The 26,203-nt window shown below is 38.6% G+C and overlaps 3 protein-coding genes across 5 annotated transcripts in view; 2 read left to right on the forward strand and 1 right to left on the reverse strand.

Annotated features, from left to right (window-relative positions):
- LOC102212209 (carboxypeptidase A1-like) overlaps window positions 1–1,563 on the forward strand; it is an 11,184-nt gene extending 9,621 nt beyond the window's left edge. Inside the window, exons 9-11 of the mRNA XM_005751148.1 lie at window positions 560–756; window positions 915–999; window positions 1,251–1,563. Of these exons, the coding sequence (XP_005751205.1) occupies window positions 560–756; window positions 915–999; window positions 1,251–1,438 (470 nt within the window). The 3' untranslated portion in view covers window positions 1,439–1,563. The remainder of the gene's footprint in view (window positions 1–559; window positions 757–914; window positions 1,000–1,250) is intronic.
- A 3,966-nt stretch (window positions 1,564–5,529) lies between these two features.
- Window positions 5,530–12,573, reverse strand: cep41 (centrosomal protein 41). 2 transcript variants are annotated; one of them, XM_005751149.1, is made up of 11 exons: window positions 12,455–12,573; window positions 12,077–12,140; window positions 11,927–11,974; window positions 10,251–10,312; window positions 9,932–10,001; window positions 9,704–9,839; window positions 7,877–8,043; window positions 7,726–7,793; window positions 7,501–7,615; window positions 7,031–7,246; window positions 5,530–6,659 (listed from the first exon to the last, which is right to left on the reverse strand). In XM_005751149.1, the coding sequence occupies exons 1-11, from the start codon at window positions 12,485–12,487 to the stop codon at window positions 6,541–6,543; spliced, it is 1,098 nt and encodes a 365-aa protein (XP_005751206.1). In that variant the 5' UTR covers window positions 12,488–12,573; the 3' UTR covers window positions 5,530–6,540. The 2 variants fall into 2 exon arrangements, with proteins under 2 accessions (XP_005751206.1, XP_005751207.1); XM_005751150.1 differs by lacking the exon at window positions 12,455–12,573 and adding an exon at window positions 12,221–12,444.
- Window positions 12,574–13,037: 464 nt separating this feature from the next.
- Window positions 13,038–26,203, forward strand: part of poc1b (POC1 centriolar protein B) — a 50,895-nt gene continuing 37,729 nt past the window's right edge. Inside the window, exons 1-10 of one of the 2 annotated variants that reach the window (XM_005751151.2) lie at window positions 13,038–13,353; window positions 13,879–13,963; window positions 14,367–14,538; window positions 14,692–14,871; window positions 16,067–16,174; window positions 16,542–16,657; window positions 16,839–16,972; window positions 17,057–17,125; window positions 17,235–17,387; window positions 17,559–17,636. In XM_005751151.2, coding sequence (XP_005751208.1) covers window positions 13,339–13,353; window positions 13,879–13,963; window positions 14,367–14,538; window positions 14,692–14,871; window positions 16,067–16,174; window positions 16,542–16,657; window positions 16,839–16,972; window positions 17,057–17,125; window positions 17,235–17,387; window positions 17,559–17,636 — 1,110 coding nt within the window. In that variant the 5' untranslated portion in view covers window positions 13,038–13,338. The remainder of the gene's footprint in view (window positions 13,354–13,878; window positions 13,964–14,366; window positions 14,539–14,691; window positions 14,872–16,066; window positions 16,175–16,541; window positions 16,658–16,838; window positions 16,973–17,056; window positions 17,126–17,234; window positions 17,388–17,558; window positions 17,637–26,203) is intronic. The other variant, XM_005751152.1, reaches the window with a different exon arrangement.

Consider the following 26,203-nt stretch of genomic DNA (forward strand, 5'->3'; position numbering starts at 1 on the left):
ATATATATATATATGTGCTGGTCATCAAGTGCTGCTTAAGCTAAAAATACAAGAAAGAAAATTAGGCCAATGGAAACTTAGACCTTGAACGGTCCATTCTATGACCAAAGTACCAGCAGGAAACAGCACTGTATCATGTGAGCTAGCCCTTACAAAACACCTAACGTGAATCCATATGAAACTTTTTGGGATGAGCTGGACCAGAGAGTAAAGGGAAAGGAGTCAAGAAGTGCATGTATTTGAATTCCTTCATGACTGTGGGAAAAATATGTGAGATGACATTGTCATTGTTTTTTTTTCCAGGGGGAATAGTTACTTATTTGTTTATTTAGTTAGTCAATTGGTTTTGATATATTCAGCTTTGTTTTAGTATTTTATAAAAATTTTTTTTTAAATAATTTACAATATGAAAATGGCACTGAATTTATTAATGGATGAAAATGTGTCTAAGTTTTGGTGTTTTTGCAGAGGTTTTAAAGCCCATTAAACTTGGGATGTGACCCAAATTTAGACGTTTTTAAGATAGTTTCTTTTTTTTCTGTTTTATCATCATGTGTAGGACCTGGTTCCAGTGGCAACCCCTGTTCACAGACCTATCGTGGACCCAGAGCTCAGTCTGAGTCTGAGGTCAATTCCATTGTGAGATTTGTGAACTCTCACAACATTAAGGCCTTCATCTCCATCCACTCCTATTCTCAGTTGCTCATGTTTCCCTATGGCTACACCAGGACTCCGATCAAGGACTATACTGAGCTGGTAAAAAAATAAATAACGAAAAGAAAACCTTAAAAATGTTTTCATGATCAAACTGGGTCTAGTACCAGTCATTTAACCTCTTAGACCTTGTGTTTGCCTGTAATGTAAACATGTATAACATTAATTTGAAAAAGTTTGATGGAAGTCTCTTGATATAGGATAACCTAGCACAAAAGGCTGTCACTGATCTGGCGTCCCTGTATGGTACTTCCTACAAATTTGGTAGCATCATCAACGCCATCTGTAAGTGTCTGCAAAACATCTTAAAAGGGAGACATGTTTGACCACACTGAATATTTATGTTTTTTTCTTGCTCGCTTTTGTCTTACAATATGACTGGTGAAAGGAAAACACTTACCAATCAAAACTACTACTACTTGTGTTCTACTGCTATCAAAATCAAAATGTAAAGTAATTATTAGATATTGAAAACTAGTGACTTAGCCATCAAAAAATCCCTGTTTTGTACTCATGGTAAAACTGCTTGTTTGTAGACCAAGCCGGTGGTGGGAGCATTGACTGGGCTTACAACCAGGGAATCAAGTACTCGTACACCTTTGAGCTGAGGGACACCGGCCGCTATGGCTTCCTCCTCCCTGCATCTGAGATCATCCCCACCGCTCAGGAGACTTGGCTGGCTCTGATGACCATCATGGATCACACCCTCAAGAACCCATACTGATCTGTGTACAAATATAAGCACTTAAGCATCATCTTCAAGACTAAAATCACAGTTGTTATATTCAGTGGATTTTTAGCCATTGTGAAAGTTGCAAAGAAATAAATGATCATGCATTGAAATTGGTACTTCTATGTATTATGATTTAATTTAGGTTCTATTGCACAAATACAGTATTTATGCAAGATTTATCTTTTTTTTTTTATTTTTTTACAATTACTAAAGGCACTATTGAACCTTTTTTTAAACTGCATTTTACATTTACTGTGGTGTGAAAAAATGTGTTTGCCCCCTTTCCAATTTCCTATTTTTTGTATGTTTGTCACACGTTATTGTTTCAGATCATCAAACAAATTTAAATATTAGACAAAGTTAACACAAATAAAGACAAAATGCAATTTCTAAATGAAGGTGTTTAATATTAAGGGGTTAAAAAAAGAAAATCCACATAGTCATATCCTTTGAACTCGAGTCTATCACTAAGGCTGATTATGTGTGCACCGCTACTATGTCCGGTCAGTTAGCCATCACCATTTTGTCTGTAACTGGAAGTTCCACAGGATCTTAGCTCGGCCATTCTCAACAACACTAGGGGGTATATCCCATTCTTGTCATGGATCGCTGTGTGGCAGGCAGGAGGAGGACCCAAATTGCAAAACTCACAGACTCGGGGATGAACTCAAAAATCACAGCTTTAATGCTGGAGAGGCAGAACGTAGGAAATACAAAACTTAAACTGGGAACCATAAACTAACACTCGCAGCGAGACACAGGGAAATCCACGCAGCATGAGGGAGAACGCGACACAAAACTGAGGGAGACGCAGACATAAATACACAGAGGGTTAACGAGGGAAGTGGGAGCACACGGGGAACACAGGTGACACTGATAATCATAACAAGACACGGCAGGAGTGAACACCACACTAACGGGAGACGGGCAAAGTAAAACAGGAAGTACAGAGGTTCAGACAGGAGGTGAGACAGCACGGGGAAAACACAGACATAACGGGCTGGGGAAAACAGAATAAACACAAAGAGAGACGAGGGCTCATGAATACACAGAGGGGCACACAGGGGGTAAGAGTCACGAAGGGAAAACACTTAGGGAACAACACAACAGGGCAACTCAGGAAACATGGCCTAAATAAGGAACAAAATACAAAAATACATGAAAACTAAGAATACTGGGCCAACATGGCCCAGGACCATGACAATTCTGACCTTGGGATTTCCAGACCATACTTGGCACAGATGTTCCTGTATATTATGCCAGCCTCCAGTTATGGAGGTCCATGTATGTCCTGCCTGCTAGCATCTTGCACCCTGCTGTTATGTGCTGAACTGTCTCTGGGCCATTGTTGCACACCCTGCACCCAGGGTCTTGGCCGATGTGGTAGAGCACAGACTCTGTTCATCTTGTGCTATAGAGTTTGTTCCTGTGCTGCCATAATTAGTGCCTCTGTGTTGTCTTTCAGTCCAGCTTTGTCCAGCCACTGGTAGGAATTCTGGATTTCAGCCATTCCTCCTATCTTACGGTGGTACATACTGTGCAGTAGGACCTGTCTTCCATGATGGTTCCCCCCTTTGCTCCTCTTGTTTCTCAGGTTTATGCTGCCTGTGATGTTCACTAAGCACACGGTCAGCTGTGGCAAACTTCCTGATGTACTTTTTTTTCTGATCCTGGAAAGTGGTTCTGATACTCATTAGCTCTTAGTGAGTGTCGTCTCATGATGCTGGATTTGGGGTGAAACCCTCCATACATGATAAGGACTTTCTCGTCTTTCTCGTCACCTCCTTTGGCAAGCTTATTATCCCAGCAGAGTACCTGATGACAAGCAGGGTGTAGGTGTTAATTGCGCAGATTTTGTTCTTTGCATGCAACTGACTCCTCAGGACTTCCCTTATTCTCTGGAGGTATTTGGTGGATGCAGCTTTCCCAATAGCTGCTTTAGTGTTCCTATTTGCCTGTGGGCTTCCCAGATACTTGTAGCTCCCCTCAGTGTCTGCAATGTTGCCTTCTAGTAGTACAATCCCACCCCAGTGGGCGCAGGAGGGATTCTTGGAGAAGACCCATTTTATTTCCCAACAAAGATGACATCTCTTGGTCAACCTTCAAACACTGCTATCCTGTGTGATGATATTACACAATCCAATAAACTGCTTGTTTTGATAAATCAAATTAAAAACAATTAAGAGAAAAGTATGTCATAGCTGACAGCATCAGATGCCTTTTTAGGTCAAGAAACGCTGCCCCCGCAACACTATCATCATCTAAAAATTATTTAATATTTTCAACAAAGTAGAAATTTGCAGTTTCTGTAAAACATTTTAGTCTAAAACCAAACTATACTGGATGAAGATGTCGCTTAGTCTCTAATTGATCAACTGTATGTAGCGACACTTTTCTCAAGTATCTTCGACAGAACAGGAAGTATGGAAACTGGATCATAGTTGCATATCAAATCATTGTCCTCTCCTTTAAAAACTGGAGTAATTAATACCCTTTTCCATTCATTTTCATCTTCTATTTCTAACTGACAAATTTTCAAGCTGTAAATGTCAGTAAATTCCTGTATCTTTTAATGAAACAACCTTTATCTGTAATAACTGTACCATTTAAATTTTTCCTTAATTTCCTTCCGACTCGATGATCTATTTATTAACTTATTTAAGTGATTCCAAAGTGAAATATTATGATCTTTAGCTTTTTCTATAAGAGCAGTGCAATATAAAGCTTTAGCTTTACATAATTTCAGGACTACTTTATTTCTCAGGCTTTTATATATCATGTGATCAGTGTTGATTTCGGTAGTCAATGCTGTTTTTAAAGCAAAATCTTATTTCTGTTTAAGTTTGTGTACTTCACTATTCAATCATGGTAAAGCTGTCCCCCTTTGCTTGCATTTGATGTTTTTTGATTGTATATATTTAGTTGTTATTTCACTCAAAACGTCATCGTGGAATAACAACACAGATCCAAATTATCTATTGATGTAATATGATCGCAATTAATATTTGCAAGGTCATGTTCACATTTTGCAATTTCAGACAGAAATAATCATCTTTACTTGGTCAGAGTTTTTGGCACAAAAATACAGTCAGGAGTACATACCCTGCACGGTATGCACCACTGTCAGATAGGAGTGGTTGACATTCCTACCAGTGGCTGGACAAAGCTGGACTGAAAGACAACACAGAGGCACTAATCATAGCAGCACAGCAACAAACTCTAAGCACAACATGAACAGAGTCTATGCTCTACCACATCGGCCAAGACCCCGGGTGCAGGGTGTGCAACAATGACCCGGACACAATTTAACACATAACAGCAGGGTGCAAGATGCTATCAGGCAGGACATACATGAGGCACTTTAGCCAAGTGGTTAGCATAGTATACAGAAACATCGGTGAGGAGTATGGCCTGGAAATCCCGAGGTTAAAATAGAATACGTCACCTAGGCTAGTTGTATGAGGTGATGTTCCATGTGCCACATGCCAATTTTGGAAACCGGGGATCAGAGGCCCAGGACTTCCACCTCTGACTGCCGCCCCATTCACAAATCACTGATCCCCTATGTCCACTCTTCTGGGGTAGTTGACTCACAGCAGGACTGACCCAAGTAGTTTCTTCAGGCTCAACTCGGCCAGGCCCCATGGGCCAAGGCCCAAGCACCTAATGCTTGCCCTCGAGGCTCTACCCAAGGGATTCCTACAAGGTAGGACCTGTGGGATCACTTCTTTTGTTTGTTATTGGCTACCAGCTGCAAATAGAAACTATGCTCAAGTTCAGACATGTGTCTGAAATGGTCATATCAAACACTGAAATCACCGGCATCATGAAGATTCACAAGAAGAACACATTGCATTAAGCTGAAGCGAAGAATGCATTATTGTCTGTGTGGAATAAGACTCGCTTGAACCTTGTTGTCATTGCCATTTGGCCATATTTAATATAAACATTCACCACTGCAGTAGTACATATAATGTATGTGACATTTTAATTACAAAAGGTAATTTTATGCATCTCAGATGAAACCACAGCAGTACCTATGTGAAAGTAGGTGGTGGGTCAAATAAAACAAACAAAAAAGGTACAGGAAAACCATTTTACCCTTTATTTGATATTCATTACAAATAAAATCATGTAAACAATTTAAGACAGATGGTGAAAAGATGGTTAGAAAAAATGCACTTGACAGGGAAAGCACATGTAAAGTCACTAACATGCAAACAACAGGCCACAAATCACAATATTGCTCTTAAGATGTAGGCAATGCTTGTAATAAATATGCTCTGGCCACGACAAAAACGATCATATATTTTCTTTAGTGACTGATCTGTGTCATGCATGTCAGTGTGAAGGTTTCCATTAATCACACAATGTGAACATTTCACAGTACTTTAGATTTAAAAAAATACACTAAAATGCTGAAACTGCAGTTAAAGACTGTTGGTGAACTGTCATAATAGAAAGACAAAAGTTACAAAAATACAGCACAACTTTTCAAAACCTAATAAACCGGATTAAACTCTATAACATCACTTGTGCAATACATTACACTTCATTTCATAAAGAGATTTCCAGCATATGCTTCATGTCATATTAACATTCATTTTTTTCCTGGCTCCAGCCAAAATACCAAAATATGACCAGACCATGCACAGATTTATTTGTGCAGATTTATTAGCTGGTGAAAACTGATGAATAGTGTTATACGTGTGAGAAAAGTCCTTTGATCTCAGGTTCACTTTGAAAGACTGTTAAGAAATCAACTGGAAACCGTTCAGAGTCTCAAATAAAACATCTGTGTTGTTCCTAACATAGTTTTTATATGCAGAGTCACACAACTATCTAGATTTGAATGTCTTACTAGTGTGATGGTTGTAAAGTGATTAGCATGATATTTCCAACATACAGAAATATATTTAAGGGAAATGTTAGCATTCAGAGAACATTCTGGAGGAAAGCTGACTTTTTATTTAGTTATTTAGTTTCTTCCACAAATGATACTGGATCCAGCTGAATGCTAGATTTAACTGAAAGACATGGACTGTTATTTAGAGGTATATTTGTTAACATCTGTGGTTAAGAAAGGAGTGGGGTTATTTCCAGGATCTACTGCTCTGAACTCGCGCAGTGCCTCCACCACTTGTAGACGAACTGTAACGACTTGATGCAGTAGATCGGGCACTGCTGGTTGACATTCGGCTGGACATTCGACCTGCAGTAAACATGGGCCATAGCATCACTTTATGGAAGCAATATGGTAATACTATTATTTTTATTGTTAATAATAATGATAATAATGATAATAATAATAATTATGATAATAATAATAATAATGATATTAATAACAACAACAACAACTGGAACAATCAAATAAGTATTTAGCTTCAACCTCAGTAGTCTATGAAATAGAAAATACTGCATATGGGACATAAGGTTTTAAATACCGTAATACAGGAACAAAGACCGTTGTTTTAATAGTTTAAAAGGAGAAAATTCTGGAAATGCAGCAAGTGGCTGCCAACTGCTGTGTTCTACAAATTGGATTTCCAGTTGGATTTTAAATCTTTAACAGTGTCTTCTTACTGTTAGAGTTACTGGGGATGAGTATTTCCTCCAGCTGTTCCTGGATCTTGGCCAGCTCGTCTGATGTGAACCGCCACCTCTTCTCTGCTGCTCGTGCCGGATGATGTGACGCGTTGCATTTTTTCCCTTTTGATGATGTAGGAGAGGACAGGCATGAGGCAGAGATGGAGCCTGTTGTCATACCGCTTGGAAATTTCTGAGCGATTACTCTGAGACCTGGCAAGGCAAGACACATGAAGACAAAGGCTTGGTTTTACAAAACTTATTTTTAATAATTGTAGACGTTAGTGTTTACATCCCAGAGCTGCTGCAGAAAGGGGCAACGGTGCATTTTGGCCACAGTCTCTGAGTTCATTGGAAAACATATATGCTTGGCAGGTTCACACCTGGACACATATCACATGTTCGCTATGAAACAGATTACTTCTAGAGAAAGTACTTTAAAAGGCTCCAGTGATATTAGAGCTTACCTCCACTGAGCATAAACAGATTCTCAAACCCTCGTTCACACATGGTGGTAGCTGCCTGGCTAGCTATTCTCTCATCCTCATCATATACAATGATGATCTTCCCTGGGGCATTTTTCTACACCGCTGGTGGGTTAAGGTACAGTCAGTAGTTAAGTGTTGCTATTCACATTTGTAACATGAAAGATTAACAGCTGCCAAATTTGCGATGTGACTATAAAAGGATACGTATTCCAGCACTTCTTTGGTGTAGGGGTTCATTGTCCGAGATAGCATGGCAATGGGAAAACTGTGTGCTGCATGAAAGACAGACAATTGAAATTAAAAATGTCATTTTTTTGCGCAAGGAGTTCAATGATCCAGCTTCATGTTTACCTACCGCTAATGATGTGGCAGCAGTCATACTCGTCACGATCTCTCACATCCAGCAGCAGGTAGGGGCAATCGGTGTAGGGCCTGTCAGTTGGCTCTGGGCTGGACACCAACTCACTTGCCATCTTTTGATTGTTCCTGTCTATATTCAGCTCTCCCACACCACTAATGACACTGAAAGGTCAAAGATTGGAGAGCCTCAGACTGTCTGCAGCTTCTTGCATTTTATATTGTAGTTTTTCTGAGTCTGGCAACTGTCACATTTATAACTCAGGGATGCTAAAGAACTGAGTATCCAACATATGAAAATAACGGATAATTTAATTGTAAGATCGGAGGTATATATTGTGTGGACAGAGCACATTATTATCTGTACACTGAGGCAAAGACTAAAACCTGATACTGACACTATACTTTTTTCCTGATGTGATTCACCCAGTTCACCCACTTGACACCCTCTACAGTTAATTTTAGTCTAACACGGGCTACAAATCATTTCCACTCATTTAACTTCTCCTGACATATGACTATAAAAGCCTGGTGACAGCAGTGTTGAGTCAATATAGTAGAGTAGTCACTTTGTCTCATAAAGGACAGAAGGCCTAATGAGAGTTTGTCAAACAGCGCATCACAAGTTTAACCCAGTGCTGCCCTTATTTCTGTCTCCATCTGTCCCCAAGCACAGGGTGACGTATGCTCCAAAGGGCTCCCATTACAATGGCAGTCTGTCTCCTTCAGAGAGGCCACCGATAGAATTACACCTGTGGGATTCCTATTTAAAGTGCACGATGATGATAATGATGATAATGATAATGATTGGAGAGTATGGGATGCTAAGAACAGAGTGAGGGAGGTCATTAAGTGTGAAATAAACAGGGATGTAGGGTTTTTGGACAAACAGATGCCCTTAGGTGCAAAAAGCATGTTGTATGTAAACAGATAATGAACAGTGGGTGTAAATTTCAGGTGTGCTTGGGGTTAATGTAGCGATTGTTATGTGCTGGGTGTGACAGAGGCTGATAATGTAACGCAGGTTGGCTGTCAACAAACTCTCTTTGTATCGTTCTACAAAACACTTCCCAGAAGAAAAATTTGGGATGTTGTGCAAAATGTAAACAACGACATAAGTCAATATTTAAATCACTTAGAAAAAAAATGGAGGCATCCAAGGACAACAAACCTATCACTTAAAAAAAAAAATGTGTCAGTGCAATCCTTTGCATGTTTTTGTTTCTGCTATTTCTGTATCTCATCCATCACCTTATTGTGTCCCCAGAAACACATCCATTTTATTTTGGAATGTTTTAGCATTTTTCTTTTTATTTCTGTTGTTTCATTCAGCTTTTGCTGGGGTTTTTTTCCTACTTCCGTTGTGTTTTATTCAACTTATGTTGTGTTTTGTGTGCTTTTTCAATGTTTTGTTGCAGTCCATTTGACCTCTCAAGGCCACCATAGAAAGTTCAATTCTCAAGACTTTATAAGCCATCTATTAACCATGAAATACATGTGGGTAGATATCAAAAGACATCTTGAAATGGGTGAATTCACAATGTAATACCCATCCAGATCTGATCTATCTGCTAGTGCAGTTGCAAATACAAATTAGACTCCTGGAAAAAGAAAATTGACTTCATATAGAAGTCAGATACTGCATCGAGAAAGTTTCAAAATCTTTAAAAAGGAAATACAATGTAATGATATTTACTGTTGCCTTAGGATACATTTTAATATAAACAGTAATAATAATAGTAAATTTTGTCATAATAAAGTTTGTCTGTCCAAATACAAATAGTATGGTATACTCTGTAAAGGTTTACGGAGTGCTGTAAATGACCTTAGAAGAGTTGACCTAGCAGTGTAGCAGACTTCATTGGCATCTCCTGTCTCCTGACAGTCTGATGTCAGCAAAGAGCCATTGGTGTGTTCAGACGCAAACTCTGAGTCTCCTCCAGACTCCAACCGCAGACCATCTACAAATCAATAACCATACATTACAATACACTGTCAGCTACTGTCAGTAAGTCATGCTAAGTGAACAAGTAATTCTGACTGCAACTATTACCTTCTGGACTGTGAGATTCACTATCTTTTTCATTTTCATTTAGGTCGGAAACAGAGGCCACCTGCAGTATCTGGTGTGGAAAAGAACATTTTGAAGATAAAGGAGAAGAAATTTTTTTAAACAAAATTATAAATGAAAGTGTAACAAAAGAAATACACATCCTGAAGCTTGTGGAAAATAAAAGAAGAAATATCAATAAACAGAGAGCCATTTGTTTAATCACCATCTATGATCAAGTTGGTCGGTAGACTTTCCACTGATTGCAACACCAAACTTACAGAATGTTACAGTTCTGGAAAAAGTCAATTTTCATGCTTACCAGTTGTGCAAATGTTGTCACTTTTAATCGTTTGAAGATTTCATCTTTTCGATACCTGTAATCTTAAATGGAAAGAAAACAAATGCATGAATCTAATATATATGCAACGCTGAAAACCATCAGTCTTGATGATAGCTGCTCTTTTTGAATAACCCTTGAAGATGAACGTAAATGCTTCCTGTGAAGTCTAATGTAATTGATAAGTGTGAACCAAAGAGTATAATAGAGTTAGCCACTGCGTGCAGCCTTAGTAGATCAAATTCACCTGGGTCTATCAGGTCCTGTATTTCTTTATCCCCTTCCATTGCTTCACAGAGGCTACGTCCACACTGGACCAGATAGATTTGAAAACGCCCCGCATCCACACTAGCGTTTTCAGTCGCTATGCCCACACGTACCCGGGTATTTTTGAAAACGCAGATTTTTCTATGCGTTTGCACCTTTCGTCCACACGTAAACGGCGTTTTTGATCACTGAAAACGGAGATTTTTAAAAACTCCGGCCAGGGTGGATATTTTCTAAAACTCCGTTTTTGCATTTACGTGTGGACGAGAAAAACAGAGAAAACGCAGTGTCAAAGATGTGCGCCTTTTTTGACGTCACACTGTGCGCCACGTTATTGTTTCGGTGAAATGAATTCCTACAATACTGTTACTGTTAATTGTACTCTCTGCAGTGTTTAAATTCTTACATATATACACACATTTACTGTCCAGAAATTTGATTTATTAAACTGGGCTATATCAATAGGTTAGCACCTCACTCTTTTACCTTTTGACAGTACAAAGAGAGCAAGGAGACACCCATTGATTATTAAGAAATTGGGAGTGCCAGGTTGGGAAATCTTGCCTTGAATGTACAGTAAACAGGTCTTGTGCACTAAAGGAAAGTGCATGGATCTTAGAGTTCTGCCAAGGTGTGCTATTTGAGCCATGTTTTCACTTTATAAAGAAAAGACCTCATTTGTAACTTGCCACAAGGCTGAACTGATGTTACATGACCAATAGTCAAAAGTAGCAGGCTAGCAGACCAGTGGGCAGAACAACTGTTTTGTACTACTTGGGTCAAAAATGTTGCCATTGTCAAGGAAGACACTGAAACTGTAAAAATAATCGATTTTTATTGTAACTGGTGAGAAAGATAAAGTATAGATCTCGGTTATAGAAAATAAAAGAGTAAGGAATAAGTATAGTTGGTTATCGCCTAAGAGAGCTGTTATTTTTGATGCAACTGTGTGGGAGGTGGCACAAGGGGCGGTACATTAAACAGGGATTTTGTACTATTATGACCAGCTGCCTGGAGGAACAGATGTTTTGTGTTTCACTTAGGCCCAGTGGAGTAAGCAGGTGCACATCTCAGTCCATGCATGCAGAATACTTGTGTGCAGGAACACTGATATGTGAGTTTTAGGACTGAGAGTGACTGGTAGTCATTAAGAAGCCAGATAAATGTATCAGAGCATTAATGATCCACGTTTAATACCTTTTTGTTGTTCTTTTATTGGGTGTTTGTTTGTCCAGAAAGGCTTTTGCATGGATGCTTGTTTTCATGGTTTACAGTCAAAAGGATCACATATGGAATCATTCAGAGTGCTTTTAATATTGATGCACACTGCTGTTATGAGAACGCTTATAAGGATACTGCAATCACGAAATTCTTAAAGACAGGTTACTCACTTTTTTTAATCTCCTCCAGTCTTTCCATATACCTCGTGAGACTACATCCTGGGAAATAAACCGTGACATTAACATATATAAGGAAGTTAAAGAGCATTCAAACTGTGTGTCAAAATAAGCTACACAGTCACGTAAATCTTGCATATGTACCTGTGTCAAGCCTGGTTTTCACATGCTCATACTTTGCGTTTTTCGGTATCTTTTTCTTCATGTACTGCAGGGAGAAAAGAACGACACGTTAGCGTTAGCTGTGATAGCTTAAACGCAAATCGTACAGTCTAGAATAAAGAGCACCTTTTCAATAGTAGTGAGTAATCTAGCTAATGCTGTCACTTTAACAGGTGCACTACCGTTGATATGGTAACACTGACACCAATATAGCCGACTAGCTACCTCTTTGGAAGGGCTACATTATTTTTTGTTGCTCATGCTGTAGCCGCATTAAGTTAATGGATTTTTCGACAGTGCAGTAATGCCACTTAGCGTGTAAATAAAATAACTAGTGCTGTTTTTCTTCCCCAACGTTACCTCTGCGTTGCCGATGCTCCGATTCAGCGACATCTTTTTAAACCGCAATATCAAAAGTCCAGTTTCAAGGTTAACAATCTCAGTTTTGATTCGTCAATGTTTTTTCCCCGACCAATCAGGTAAGGTTATACTCTGGCGCTCTGTCGACATAGTGGTTTGGCTAGTTGCTTAGCAGCTAAAGACGCTCCACCCATGACATGGCGCGTTCAGGTCTCGTTTTTTTTTTTAGGTCAAAAGCACAACAAATACAGTTTGCAGAATATTTCCGTGGTTTATGAATTTGGTATGTTCTACCCGATATTTTTACGCAGTCTTTCCTCTTTGTTGTTTAACACAATATGCTATGCTCGTTTTTTATATTTGTACGACACATAATTACAGTAAGCCCTTAAATCCTTAATATGACACCAGAGTTTGAATAGAATAATTCAGTAATAATAGCAATACTATTTTGTTCACTTTGAGTGATTTTTCTGTATTTGTGAATGGTTTCTGTGCTTAAGTATTATCTTGTAAAGATGGTTTCCAGTGAAGATTTTTACGTTTACTATTTTAACATGTGTCATGAATGCAACACCAGTCTTTGCTACAGAACACGGGTTGTTTTTTGTTTTCGTTTTAGCTTAACGCTGCAGATGAAAGGTTCAATTCTGTTATGCGTTTAACGAAACTCATTGTTTATTTTTGACCTCGGAAACCATAAAGTACGACGTGAATTCAGCTTACTGAAAAAAAGTGTTGAGCTATTATATCTGAGTTCGATAGGCCAGGTCTGAACGAGTTGCTGGACGCGCAGTGCTGTGTTGACAGTCATGGAGGTGCAGATGAGCGGGTTAGTTCAAATTTCCTTCAGACAACTTTAGCACTTTTACTCAACACACACAATGGCGTCTGTTATGGTAAGTATATTTGTTTTAAAACTTGCGTTAAAAGAAATGTGCGAAACTTTGTGTACATAACGTCATATGGCGCTAATATTAGCCGAGTCGGCAAGTTTCTTTTAGCTACGTCTGCTAAGAGGATTTACTGATTCGGCTGTCACACGGGGTCCTCTATATTAACTTATTAAAGCATCGCTTTACACCTGCCTTTCTTCAGCTTCGCCAAGCGTAATGTTTGTAGTGTCGGACGACCACGCAGCAAAGCAGGGAAGTAAAGACTACCACGCTTATCCAGTAGACTTGAGTCTGAGCAAGTTGTCCCTAACGACACGAAAAGAGTGAAAGTGTTCATGAAGCAGAGCAACGCCAGAGTGTCATTCGAAAATCAAAGTCAAATGTTTTACTATAAGCGCTGAGTTTTCCTATTTCGAAGAAGTTAGAAATGATTTATTGTTTACACAGCCTACTTTCCTGTCAAGATGATTTGTTTTTTAAAACAATGCACGCAGATTTTTCTACACTAATTGAGCTTTGTAATTGAAGGAGGATCCTACGTTGGAGAGGCACTTTAAGGGACACAAAGATGCTGTCACTTGTGCAGACTTCAATCCGAACCGCAAACAACTGGGTAACCCTTACTTTTCAAATGCAGACATGCTTTTAACATCATGCATATATTTGCTCTAGTCTTGTGTCATTCTTTTGACCTTGAAATAACGTTATAAAAAAGAGAAAGAGCATGTTGACATTGCTAGGTATTTCAAATTTTTATTGATAATATTTGAACTAAAATGAACAGATTTAAGCTATTTTTTTAGAACTAGGCAAGTAATATTGAAACCACCTATCCTGTGTTCCAAAAAGGGCTGTTTTAATGGGTGGACATTTAACCTGAACGTGTCCAATTTTTCCTATGTTTTTGCATTATTTCTCTAACAAAGGCCATCTGTACTGATTGTACTGACGGGAGTTTCATTTCATTTTTTGTTTGAAATGTCTCCATGTGTCTTTGTTACCTTTTGTCCCTCCAGCCTCAGGGTCATTAGATAAAAACTTGATGATATGGAATTTGGCTCCCAAAGCGAGGGCCTTTCAATTTGTTGGGCACCAGGATGTGATCACTGGGGTGCAATTCTCTCCATCTGGCAATCTGGTGGCTTCTTCTTCCAAGGACAGAACAGTCAGACTGTGGACACCTTCAATGTAAGCATCAGTCACTTTATCCAAGACATGTTTAACCTGTGAATTAAAACTCGGTCCAATAACATGCAGTTTGGTGTATAAATTAATGTCTTGCAGAGATTTGGCAACAAAAATAAAATGGCTGTATTTAGTTATTTTCTGTGCATCTCATAGGAAAGGCGAGTCGACAGTGTTCAAAGCCCACACAGCTGCTGTACGCAGTGTTGCCTTCTCCCATGATGGCCAGAGACTGGTGACAGCATCAGATGACAAGTCTGTTAAAGTGTGGAGTGTTCACCGGCAGTGCTTCATCTACTCCCTCAATCAGCACACTAACTGGGTGCGCTGTGCTAGGTACCAAAGAGCACATAAATCCCTATAGTCTATTTTCATGCAGTTGTGTTATAACTTACTTGACATTTGGTTTGTATGTTTGAGCTCGTTTGAATTTCCAATATAGTCAAAGAAGTTAATATGTTACATAGAGTTGTGATTAAAAGTTTACATACAGCTCATTGGTATAAATCTCAGCAAACCTTTTAGTCTTTTAGTGATTTCTTTGAACTGTTCTTTTTCCCAATCCACTCAGGGTTAGAGAAGACCAATATTTATTTGAATGTCATTCAGAAAGTTGCACATCAACCAGATATTTTTGGTAGTCATCAACAAAGATGTTTCACCACTCTTCCTGAGTTCATTTAAATTGCTTGTTTTTTGGCACAGACCTGGATTTTTAGGGGAAGGTGACAACTTTTCAGTTGTGTGAGGTCGTGACTTAATGTTGGCCTGCTTTATCCATTCCAAAACCAGCTTTGTTGTGTGTTTGCAATCATTTTCCTGTTGGAATACCTAATTGCGGAGTTGCAGAAATTGGAGGTAGCCCTCCTTCTTCATTTTTTACTTTTATCTACTTTTTGCAGTCTAAGAGTACAGCCGGCAGCAAAACGGCCCCATAGCAGGATGATACCACCACCATGCTTGTGCAAAATTGTTTGAACTGAGGATTTTGGAATCTGCAGTTGTGTAGAAATGGATCCATGACATTCTCATTGGATCTTAACTTGGACTTTTCCCATTGTTCTTATATTGATCAGTTCAATAAGTGCTGTCAAAAAAGTCCAGTTGTAGTTAATAGGTAAGTTAATAGGTTTTGGTCTTTTTAAGTTAGAAAACATTGTAGAACCTTCAGCATCCCCTTATTAAAATATTTAAGTGATTGGGTGTATATATTTAAGCCTGTATGTGTACTTCTGTACACTTAAAAATGAATCCAAAATAAATGTATACCCAGTTCTGTTTTTTTGCCTTAATTTAATCTGTTTGCTGTACAATCATTCCACCCTGGAAAAAGAATAGTTCAAAGCAGACATTAAAAACCCAGAATTGAGAGTATTGAGGAAAAACATTGAGCAAACGTCTGATCATAACTGTATAAACAACTCACTGATCAACTGAGTGTTTTTAACTATATGAATGTGAAACAGCACAATACTGCAAAAAGTGGATTTGAACTTTTTCTGTATTATCGTTGTGTGTTTATTTCCTGTAGATTTTCTCCGGATGGCAGAATCATAGCTTCCTGTGGGGATGACCGGACTGTCCGGCTTTGGGACACATCTACCAAACACTGCATCAACTGTTTGACCGACTGTGGAGGGTAAAATCTCTCCAAAAACTGATCTAGTGTTCTCTTTTCTCAGTATGTTTCATATAAGTTTTGTGCATCAGTTACTTGAAATTCAAAATTCAATTTGTTGTGTTAATACAGTCACATTTTCTCTTTGATGAATTTTGCGCATACACTTTTCAAAAATGTATTAAGCTGCATATTTTTCTTAATGAAGAGATATCCCGATTTGAGGGTATTGGTTGTGTTTGAAAATTTAGAAGCTGGATTGTAAAGTGGTGAAAGGCCAGAACATCATTAGATGTAATTTGATGTGAAAACTAACTCGCCTATTTTTGCTCTCCTATTCATGGCCACTGATTGACTTCTTTTTTTGTTTTTGTTTTCTAAACCCCAGATCAGCAACATTTGTTGATTTCAACTCCAGTGGTACCTGTATTGCATCGTCAGGAGCTGACAGTACTTTGAAAATCTGGGATTTACGGACCAACAAGCTTATTCAGCATTATCGTGGTACGATTTTTCTTTCATCTTGTATAAACAAGTGTCTAAAATATCCTACAGTTAAGACTTTAATTGCATTTCTAGATTACTAGGTATACAGTTAATTCACCTGATTTAAGTTTTCATTTAAAATTCAATTTTATATGTGTATTTTTGTGGTTGTGGCTTATTTTTTGTACAATTGGATCAGTTCATAGTGCAGGAATCAACAGTTTTTCCTTCCACCCATCCAACAACTATGTGATAAGTGGTTCGAATGATGGCACTATTAAGATATTGGACCTGTTGGAAGGGCGTCTGATCTACACTCTTCATGGGCACAAGGTGATGCTTAAAGAAATGTCCATTTTATTAGTTCTTCATAGTGTTTGATTGTAGTCTTTGACATTCTTTAATATATTTTATTAGGGTGCTGTGATCACTGTGGCCTTTTCCAGGGCTGGAGATGTCTTTGCCTCAGGAGGAGCTGACAGTCAGGTTCTGCACGATGACTGAACAATGAATTACCCAAATCATTCGAGGTCATATCTTCACTGTTGGAAAATGTGCTGAATTTGGGTCATGTGGTTGCATCTTGGTTGCTTAGGTGCTGCTGTGGAAGACTAACTTTGACAGCAGGTCATATCAGGATGTCTTACTTCAACACAGCCGGAGGTCGACACCAGATCCCCCACCCCACCTGTCTGACATTCATCCCAGGGGACCACACCTTCATCACCCACAGCCTACAGCCATTCAGGTCAGTCTTGTTTCACTTCATTAATACTAACAGACCATCAAAACTCTGTGCTATTAAACATTTTTTTAGGCATTTGCCATTTTGATATAAACAGCAGATGTAAACATTTAAAGATCGTACTTTGTTTGGAAGGCACAGTGCTTGCTGCTTAATTACATGTTTTGTTGCCAGGTCAGTCCAGCAGTAAAAGACACCAGATCAACTGAGCCACATGTCATACAGCTGGGACAGTCTGTCCATGGCAACATGGTAAGCTAATGCAGATTTCAACACAACTAAACCGTAGGATATTTAGTCGGGTGTCTATGTAGATTATTATTTAGTGTGTGCATAAAAATGACTTGAAACACAAACATATTGAAATACGGAAACAGCAATATTTAACTACTACTCAAGATACTGATGAAAAATGTTCTTATAGTGTCTATGAGAACATTTTATAGACGACCTAAACTAATTCATACTTGTATCATTTGGAGGGGATGCGCATATCACCACCAGGTGGCAGTGCAGACCAGTGTTTAGTTTTGAAATCCTGAAGCTTTTCTAAAACTTGCTTCAGCGGATGTTAAGGATGCTGTGATGTATATCATTGTTTTATTTATTTTTGCTTTGTGTTTACGATTAGAATGACTGTAAACTGTTCATAAACAGGCTGTAGTATAATGGTGCAGTGTACACAAATACTGTAAGTAGACAAAGTAGGTTAATATCATGATTAAAAATAAACTGTAGATTAGATGGAGGCTTCCTGATTGTGATGGATGCATACCAGTTTGATAAGCGTGAAAATCATGGGCCAAAGTCTCCTCTTTAATGTTTGTCTTAGGATTCCTCAATTCTGCATAAATGGGAAGAAATGTTAATGAAGATGAGTAGTAATGCACATTTTCACAGAACTGAGACCGACTGATTTTGATTTGATTGTGCGGCAAAATACCTCATCCACTGTTACGTCAAAGACTGCACAGTGCTTGATTTTAAATCGAGGCTTTAGATTATTGTGAGAATTGGATGTGGATTTCAAACAGAATAGTTTAAAGGCAGGAAATTTAATTTCTAGACTAGAATCCAAGAATGACTCTTCCTCAATCCTCTGAATCCATTGCATGCATTATTATGCACTAGTTTTAATCACTGCACCATGATGTCACCCAAAATTTATACATGTACGTCAGTTTTATCGTTGCCAAAAATGGCAAGATGAATGAATGTCACACACAGACACAGCTTTAACTTATTATAATATATCATCACTTTTCAGTGGCTTCTGCAGGTTGTCTTTGCATGAATGCATGTGCATATTTATGAGCATTGAATGAGCATTTACAGTGTGTGAATGTGCTAGTGATTTCCCAGTCGTTTGTGTGTGTTTGTGGTCGTGCTCCAGGGGTTTGTACATGACATGAGTCACTAGGTGTGTGTGTGTGTGTGCGTGTGCGTGCATGTGCGTGCGTGCGTGTGCATGTGCGTGCGTGTGTGTGTGTGTGCGTGTGTGTGTGTGCGCGCGCCATTCCTGTTTAAATTGGTTCAGAGCAGGGAGCCCTCAGTGCTACTCCTCCTGTCAGCTCTCATCTCCTGATAGCCATCTCTTAGAAACCTCATCTTTCCTCCCCCTCTGCCTTGTCCTCTTTTCCTCTCGTCTTCCCTTCTGGTTAGTTTCTTTGGTCTCTCACTGTTGTAGATGTCCTCAGAGAGATTTCCCTTCCGCTCTGTGTCCATGTTTCCCCTTCATCGCCCTAATGGGCCCAAGTAAAAACGAAAATAGAGAGAACGAGAGAGAGAGAGAGTGAGAGAAAATGACTGGGACATGCAAGTTGCCTGAGGTGGCTACATGGGTGGCCCCATGGGAAGGTTGCTATACTCTGGCCTTCCTGCTACCATTGGTAACCTCCCTGTCTATAATTTAGGGCCATCTCCTCTTATCACTTATGCTTTATTAGCTTTTTGACTAATGGCCTTTAAACCTGCTAGTATTCACTTTGGTTTGCTTTTATTCTGAGTGTGTATTAGTTCCCTGGAGAGAATCTGACTGAGCTGCAAACATTCAAGTGTTTAAGGGGAAAACAACAATGTTATTCACACTTGAATAACATTGTTGTTTTCCCCTCTTTCGAAATATTTTTTTTAACTGGTGAAAATGTTTGTAGTTTTGCAAAAGTGCTTACAAAACTATAAAATTCTGCATGATTACCTTCAGGATGTTTGTATGGAAGTGCAGGTGTCAGTAATGACATGATCACTCTCCTGGGTCATCAGCTGTTTCGTCTTCCTCTTTTACATGACTAATTCTGAGCGCTGAGCTAGCAGCACTAGCAGGATAAGGTTTTGAGCAAAAATTCAGTCAGAATCTGGGCCATTCTCTGTTTTGTAGCAACTATCAGCTGACATTAAAAAACTTTGATAGACACACCAGTTTCACAAAATGATGTATCTAATCATCATCAGCTGCCATCTGCTGGTTTTCTCTGTATGATTGAGGAGGCTATAAGTATGAACATCTTGTTTCAAAGTTCTGTTTCTAACATGGTAACTTTATCCATTACGTTTCCGACTAAACGTGGAATTTGTTCAGGGACTGGGTCTCATATTTGTCTGGAAACCACAGAGGTCACTAAGAGGCCTCTGGTTTTGTTTGTTAATGGCCTCTTGTTTGTTAATGTGACAACATCTCTGTGGGAGTTAGAAAGTCTAATGAAACTGAATGATGCAGCTGAATAAAACCACTCATTTGTGCTATCCATTCTTGTCAGTTTATTTGAACTTCTCTTGCAACTACCTTGCATGGTGCAGCTGTATATTTCTACGTTTCTTTAAATGTAGCACAGTCCCTCCTTGCGTCTCTTATAGTTAAGTGGAAATACAGCGCAAGATATTACATGGAGAGTTTTACCATCCCATTGAACAGATTACAGTCAGCAGTAAAAGAAATACAATGAATAGCAAATGTTTTATTAGTTAGAGGTGGGAATCACCATACATCCCACGATACGATATTATCACAATACTTAATGCACGATACGATATTATTGCGATTTCTTTTTTAAATATCTGCGATATTCAGATTCTGTACATAAAGGCAAACTTTATCAATATTCATTTTATCTAATATCAAAGTCTCGCACTCAGTCTCTCTCTCATTTCAGTCAGTTTTATTGTTGACAAACTTGAACGGTTTGTATTACAGTCTAGTCCAACTTAACTGAATGCAGCCATCTGGTATAGCTATTCTGAACTATGCAATTTATGAAAACTATGCAGCCCGTTCAGCAACTGAAGAATTTGAAAGTAAATTAAAACAAAATATAATTTTACATTAAATAAAAAAGTTTTAAACTTAATTAAAATAAAACATGTCTTAAATTAAAATAAGTAAACTGTCATGTTTATTGCTGCCAAAAAACAAGTTAAACACATTTGGACAGTGAAGGAATGTCAGGACTCTTGCTCAGAAAAAGGATCAACATGCTCTGAAGTCAGAGCACAAAAACTTTTTTTGTAACAAAATATCGATTTCTGCTGTCCCTGTATCGATACATTATTAGCAAACAAAATATCACGATACTACACAGTATCGATTTTTTTCCCCCACCCCTATTATTAGTTAATCGAAAGCAGAAGGTTTGATTTGGTTACTTGTGCCAATTCTAGTGTTCCTGCAGACGTTAGCAATACCAGTTTAAACAGACAAGGTGTCCTCTACTAACAGGCCACCTACCATCTGTGTGGGAATGTGCCTCTTTTGTAGCCATGTATGGTACACTTCTATGTGAATAAGTGTGCAGTATTGATAGTATGTTAATTTATAAGGAACATCTGTCAATTCTCAACATGTTGGCCATGTGCATTTGTGTGATTGCATAGAACACAGAAGACCCTGCCTCTCTACAGTCCTCTCTGGCTTTTTGTGCAGGGGAAGTACAGGATATTGGATGGCCCGGAGGTTTAGATACCAGATTTAAGTGCTGTAGAGGAGAACACGAGTGACAAGACACGACGGAAATGAGCTAAAGATAGTAATGGGTGGAGGAGGGGTTCACTTTCCACCAGGACACAGACTCCCAGAGGCTGCATAACAGCCTCACATTCACACATACCCACACACAAATACACACTGCTGCACTTGGGCAAACGTGCTCTTGTACACTTGGTCCAAGCACTTTCATTCATACTATATCCTCCCATAGTCTGTTTGGTTCACACTGTCTTTTACTCACATGGTTATGAAGGGATATACTGATAAAAATGCAGGAATATAGAACATTTATGCACCTGATATAAATTTACATGTAATGATTTGTGATTTTATGTAATTTAAGAACTTTACAGGTGTGCATATTCATATGTAAACTAGCACTGTGTTTAAAATAAAACCAGTGTCCAGTGTTTTTAAATACATAATGTATACAGGAGCATTCCTCTTAAGAGATGAGCTAAAAAGATTTAAAATCGTATACTGACCTGTTTTGTGTTTATTAATTTTTTATTTTATTTATTAATTTTTATGTTTTGTTTTTAAATGCTGTTCTGTCTTCTAGTCAGTAAACCATTAATAGTCATAAAATTAAGGAGTCACATATTTAACCTTGAGAGGCCAAATATGGGCAGCATTTTCCCTAATGCAGCTCACAGAGTGGAGCACAGTCTGTGCAAGTGAAATATTACTTAAGGCTTCCTGACCATATGACGACTCCATGCAGTCACAGCGGAACCCCTTCTTCAGACACTGTACACGTCACATAATGCTGCGAGACTCCCCATGGCGCTTCCAGTCTATCCGATGCTTGCATGTAAGTGTCCCAAAACTTGATCCTCCTCATCAAAAATACAAGAGAAGGGCAAGCCTTATTACTAATTCACAAGGTTCTCTCTTCAGGTTCACATCTGTCTTTTTTCCTCTCCTCTCCTCTTTCCCTCCTCCCTCTTTCCTTTTTCTGCTTGCCTTTAATCTCAACCTTGCGCAACACCGACTTACAGGAAGCACTTTGTGGTGTCCTCCAAACAAAGAAACATTTTTTTGTAACTCTTGATTGCTGTGTATAAAAATGGTGTTGCTTCTCTGTTTCTTAGATTAAATATGTTGCATAACCACAATTACGGATAGCATTTACATGCTTTTGTCAAAAAGGCCACTGTGTAAACGGTCTGCTCACGCTTTAACTTGACGTTCTCTAAAACCTGTCTACTTATGTAATGATCAGTTTACTGCTGTTTGTCAAACAGTTGTTTTCCAACATGAGCAGTTTGACAGATAGTGATTCACATAGTGCCACACTATGTGGCTGAGCATGTACAGACATTAACACTTTACTCTTACAATGTGAACTTTTTTTTGACACTGTGCCTCCTGTAGGTTTCAATGAAGAAATCAACATACTTTTTTTTAAATATATGTCTTTGTACTCTTACGTCAGATAATTTTCAGCTCTGTGTGCTTTTCATTGATTGGATGGGTCATTTAGTTGCGGTATGTGTCATAGGAGTTTAGTGAGTAAGTTTGATATCTGCCTTACTAATTGCATAAGATTTTTCATTGTTAGATATTGCTTGGGACATTATCGATTACTTGGTATTTAGACTTACTTTAGGTTTATTTTATTGACAGTTTCTTTGTTTTTCGAGGCACTGACTTTTCAGATTCTTACCAGGGCAAAAGGTTTTTCTTGTAGATCATTTATTTATCATCTGAATTAAATAAGGTGTCCTTCTGATTGGATTTTTTCACTTCTGTGTCAGATCTACGTTGTAACTTGCACTATAACCGGAACACTGTACCCTACGCCGTTGTCTTCTATGTAACCTGAGGTTCACCTCCAAAGAAATGTAACCGCTGGGTTGACTTGCCAACACTGTTTGGATCAGCTGGTTGTTTTGTTTGTGGCTTTCTTAACCTTTTGCCAACACGAACATTGCAGAGTGCCCTCTGGTGGACAAACTATGAAACAACTCATAATATGGTTGTGCACCGTGTTATGCGGCTAATTTTGTTCAAGATGAATTTGTACGATGAAGGTATGATACCAATACAGCACAACTACATCCTGGATATAGATCCATTTTTAAAAAGATGACTCCCTGCACAAACCTGTTACTTCCAATGCCAACATCTGTAAATTGCTAGTTTATTTCTGCTCTCAGTATAATCATTTTCAAGGGTGATTTTGTGTAGAATCCATGTAGTACAAATTGCTATTATTAAATTAACTGTAATTCTATAATTGTCATTTTTCCACAAGGACAATACAACTATTTCTGAACTTTCATTTTTGTCATTTGAAACGTCTTATTTTCTGCCACCTACCTCAAACAGTTCTTCATGTTTGACTAACTCTCTGCTCTCTTAATGCTCTCTGAAGGTTACACCAGTATCCTCAGGTGCCACTGGTAGGAATGTGCTGACAGTCGGTCCTTGCAGTAAGCTAAGAATAGACTGTGAGGTCTATTACAAGTATTACCAGGACACCTGAAAGGCAAAGATGTGTTGCATTTTACTTTCCTGCTTGTTGTGAGAATTAAATGGAGGCTAAGGTGAGAGATAAAAATAGAACTTGGATGAGACAAAGAAGGACAAATTTGATAATGATGTCATCCTTCCAATGAGAATCTGGCCAGAAGGGAGAAGGAAACACATATTGAAACATTAGTTGCACTTTAATTACACTTTTTATTAGGCTTTATGTTTATTTTTTGTTTGTTTTTTAATAATTCCAAACTTGCTAATTCTAAATAGGGAAGGATTCATTCACAGTTTGTTGAATATATTTTATTGCAGTGCAGTGTTTTGCTGGGAAACCTTGGCTCCAGGCATTCATGTGGGTTTTCCTTGACATTGGTATTGCTTTGACCAGCACACTGTCTACGGCAGCAGCAAGACATTGTAAAACAGCTTTAGGGAAATTAACAAAAACTTAAGGCCATGAACTGGAATCTATACAGCTGTCACTTGATCCGGTCAGGTGTCCCTGGAATGCGAGGAACAAGCAATCCACTACCAATGTGCTGATGCACAGACTAGTGAAAAATGTTTTTTCACTAGATGTATCAAGTGGGTAGTTTTAATGTTGTAGATGATTATTGTATTGGTATTTTGATTTAAAATTGATTTAAAGTTTAATAATTTCTGATTTTTAGAAATATACTTTGACTTGAATCTAATGTGCACTCACACATTTGCTTTAACTGAAAATACAGGCTACAAATGTATCTAATATATTTAAGTTCATCTAACAGTGGTGGACTCAACTGCAGCTAACCCATTTAAGAGAACCAGTGCATATGTCTGTGGAAATAACAGGCTACCTTAATGTTTGGCTGTGTTGCACGTTGATGCTATTTTCTCCCTGAGTGGAGGCAGAGAGGATGTGGCCTGGTGAACTGTGTAGGCAGATCAGACGCCTCATGGCTCTGCTGCTGGCTGAGTCTATTTCTGTATAACTCATCTAGGCTTGCAGAAAAAGTGGACATTGATTTTTTCTTCTTCTCCTGAACCGTTTTTTTATATTCTTTTTTTTCTTTTTTTTTTCTTCTTCTTCCCATTGAGAGGCCTACCTGCCGACCTTGAGTGACTAGGGGCAAGGTTAGCTAAAACAGGACTGTGCTTTGAATGGACTCTAAGAAATTGAGTTTTAAATGTGTTAGGCACTGGCTGCTTAGATAAAACCCAATATAATGCTCTAACTGAATCAGTATGGTGTGTTTTTGTGAAGCCTGATTTTGTTTACAACAGTCTCAAAGCAAATGTACCTTCTAGGGTGGTTTATAAAATATACCAGTAGAACATTTTCTTATTTACCTTTCTGTTTTCATTAATGCCTCATCCTCTTAGATCACTTAGTTGCTCATTCTACTGCTATAACTTTCTCTCTGTTTCTCTCACACACAATTATGCAGTATACCTCAGTAAGTAAACTGGTTTTCACCAGCTATTGCAGAAATGACTAAAATGTTGTAAGCTGGCTACTGCACGACTCAGAATCAGCCCTACACATAAGGACTTTCAGTTCAGGACTTTTTGGTGGAAAAAATAATTCACCTGGAGCTTGATCCCTGCAGTGGAAATGTAGTGATTCCTAACAAACGTCACTAGTTCTTCGGAAACATTCTAAAACTTGGAATGACATGTTTGTAAAAGTGGCTGTGCGCCAGTCTTTTATTCACACATGGGTGTGTATGCGCATTACTCTGTATATGCGAACCCCTGTGCAATTTTTTGCACACCCATGCATATGTCTGCAAGGGAGGATTAATGGAAAGGGCTCAGAAAATAAATCCATTTCCTGTGAGATGAGAAAGCCACTGGTCACGGTTTCTCTCCGGAGGTGCAGCTGTAACCCAATACCTCGTCACTCCCAGGTTAAACCCCACCATCTCTCACTGCTACCCCCCTCCTGTTAAGCTCATAGTCCACCTGTGAGGAAGTCATTCATCTCTCTGCTCCCAGGAGAGGGATAAGTGGATCCCCCCAGTCTGGCCACAGTTGCCCTGATGCCAATAATGGGCTTTTATTGTTTGATGTAACCCTTCTCTTCCTCTTTCTTTTCCAGACCTAATCTCAGATCTTAATACTTCTGTTATAAATACTTCTGTTATAAACTATTCCATGTACTACTGTTCTACACATGTCGGGGGTTTTTTTTCTCAGTCTTCCATGGACATTTCATACATTGAGCATTCACATCTGTTGCATAAGTCCAGTTTCCTCTTAAGTCATCTTCACGCACATTATACATTGACATTTTTCCCCCCACTTCTGTCTAATCAAATAATGTGAGGTAGAATGTCTTTAATCATGCACACTACAGTGCAAAATAGTGGGT

This window comes from Pundamilia nyererei, unplaced genomic scaffold (assembly GCF_000239375.1).
Source record: "Pundamilia nyererei isolate P.nyererei 1_Seehausen unplaced genomic scaffold, PunNye1.0 scaffold00301, whole genome shotgun sequence".
In the NCBI taxonomy this organism is placed as follows: Eukaryota; Metazoa; Chordata; class Actinopteri; order Cichliformes; family Cichlidae; genus Pundamilia; species Pundamilia nyererei.

What these genes read in the sequence shown, in the direction of transcription:
- cep41 (XM_005751149.1), bottom strand. Translation starts at nt 12,487, where the DNA reads ATGTCGCTGAATCGGAGCATCGGCAACGCAGAG. An exon ending in GCTAGGTCAACTCTTCTAAG is followed by an intron (nt 8,044 to 9,703) that starts GTCATTTACAGC and finishes TTGACCTTTCAG; the next exon opens with TGTCATTAGTGGTGTGGGAG. An exon ending in CTGCTGCCACATCATTAGCG is followed by an intron (nt 7,794 to 7,876) that starts GTAGGTAAACAT and finishes TCTTTCATGCAG; the next exon opens with CACACAGTTTTCCCATTGCC.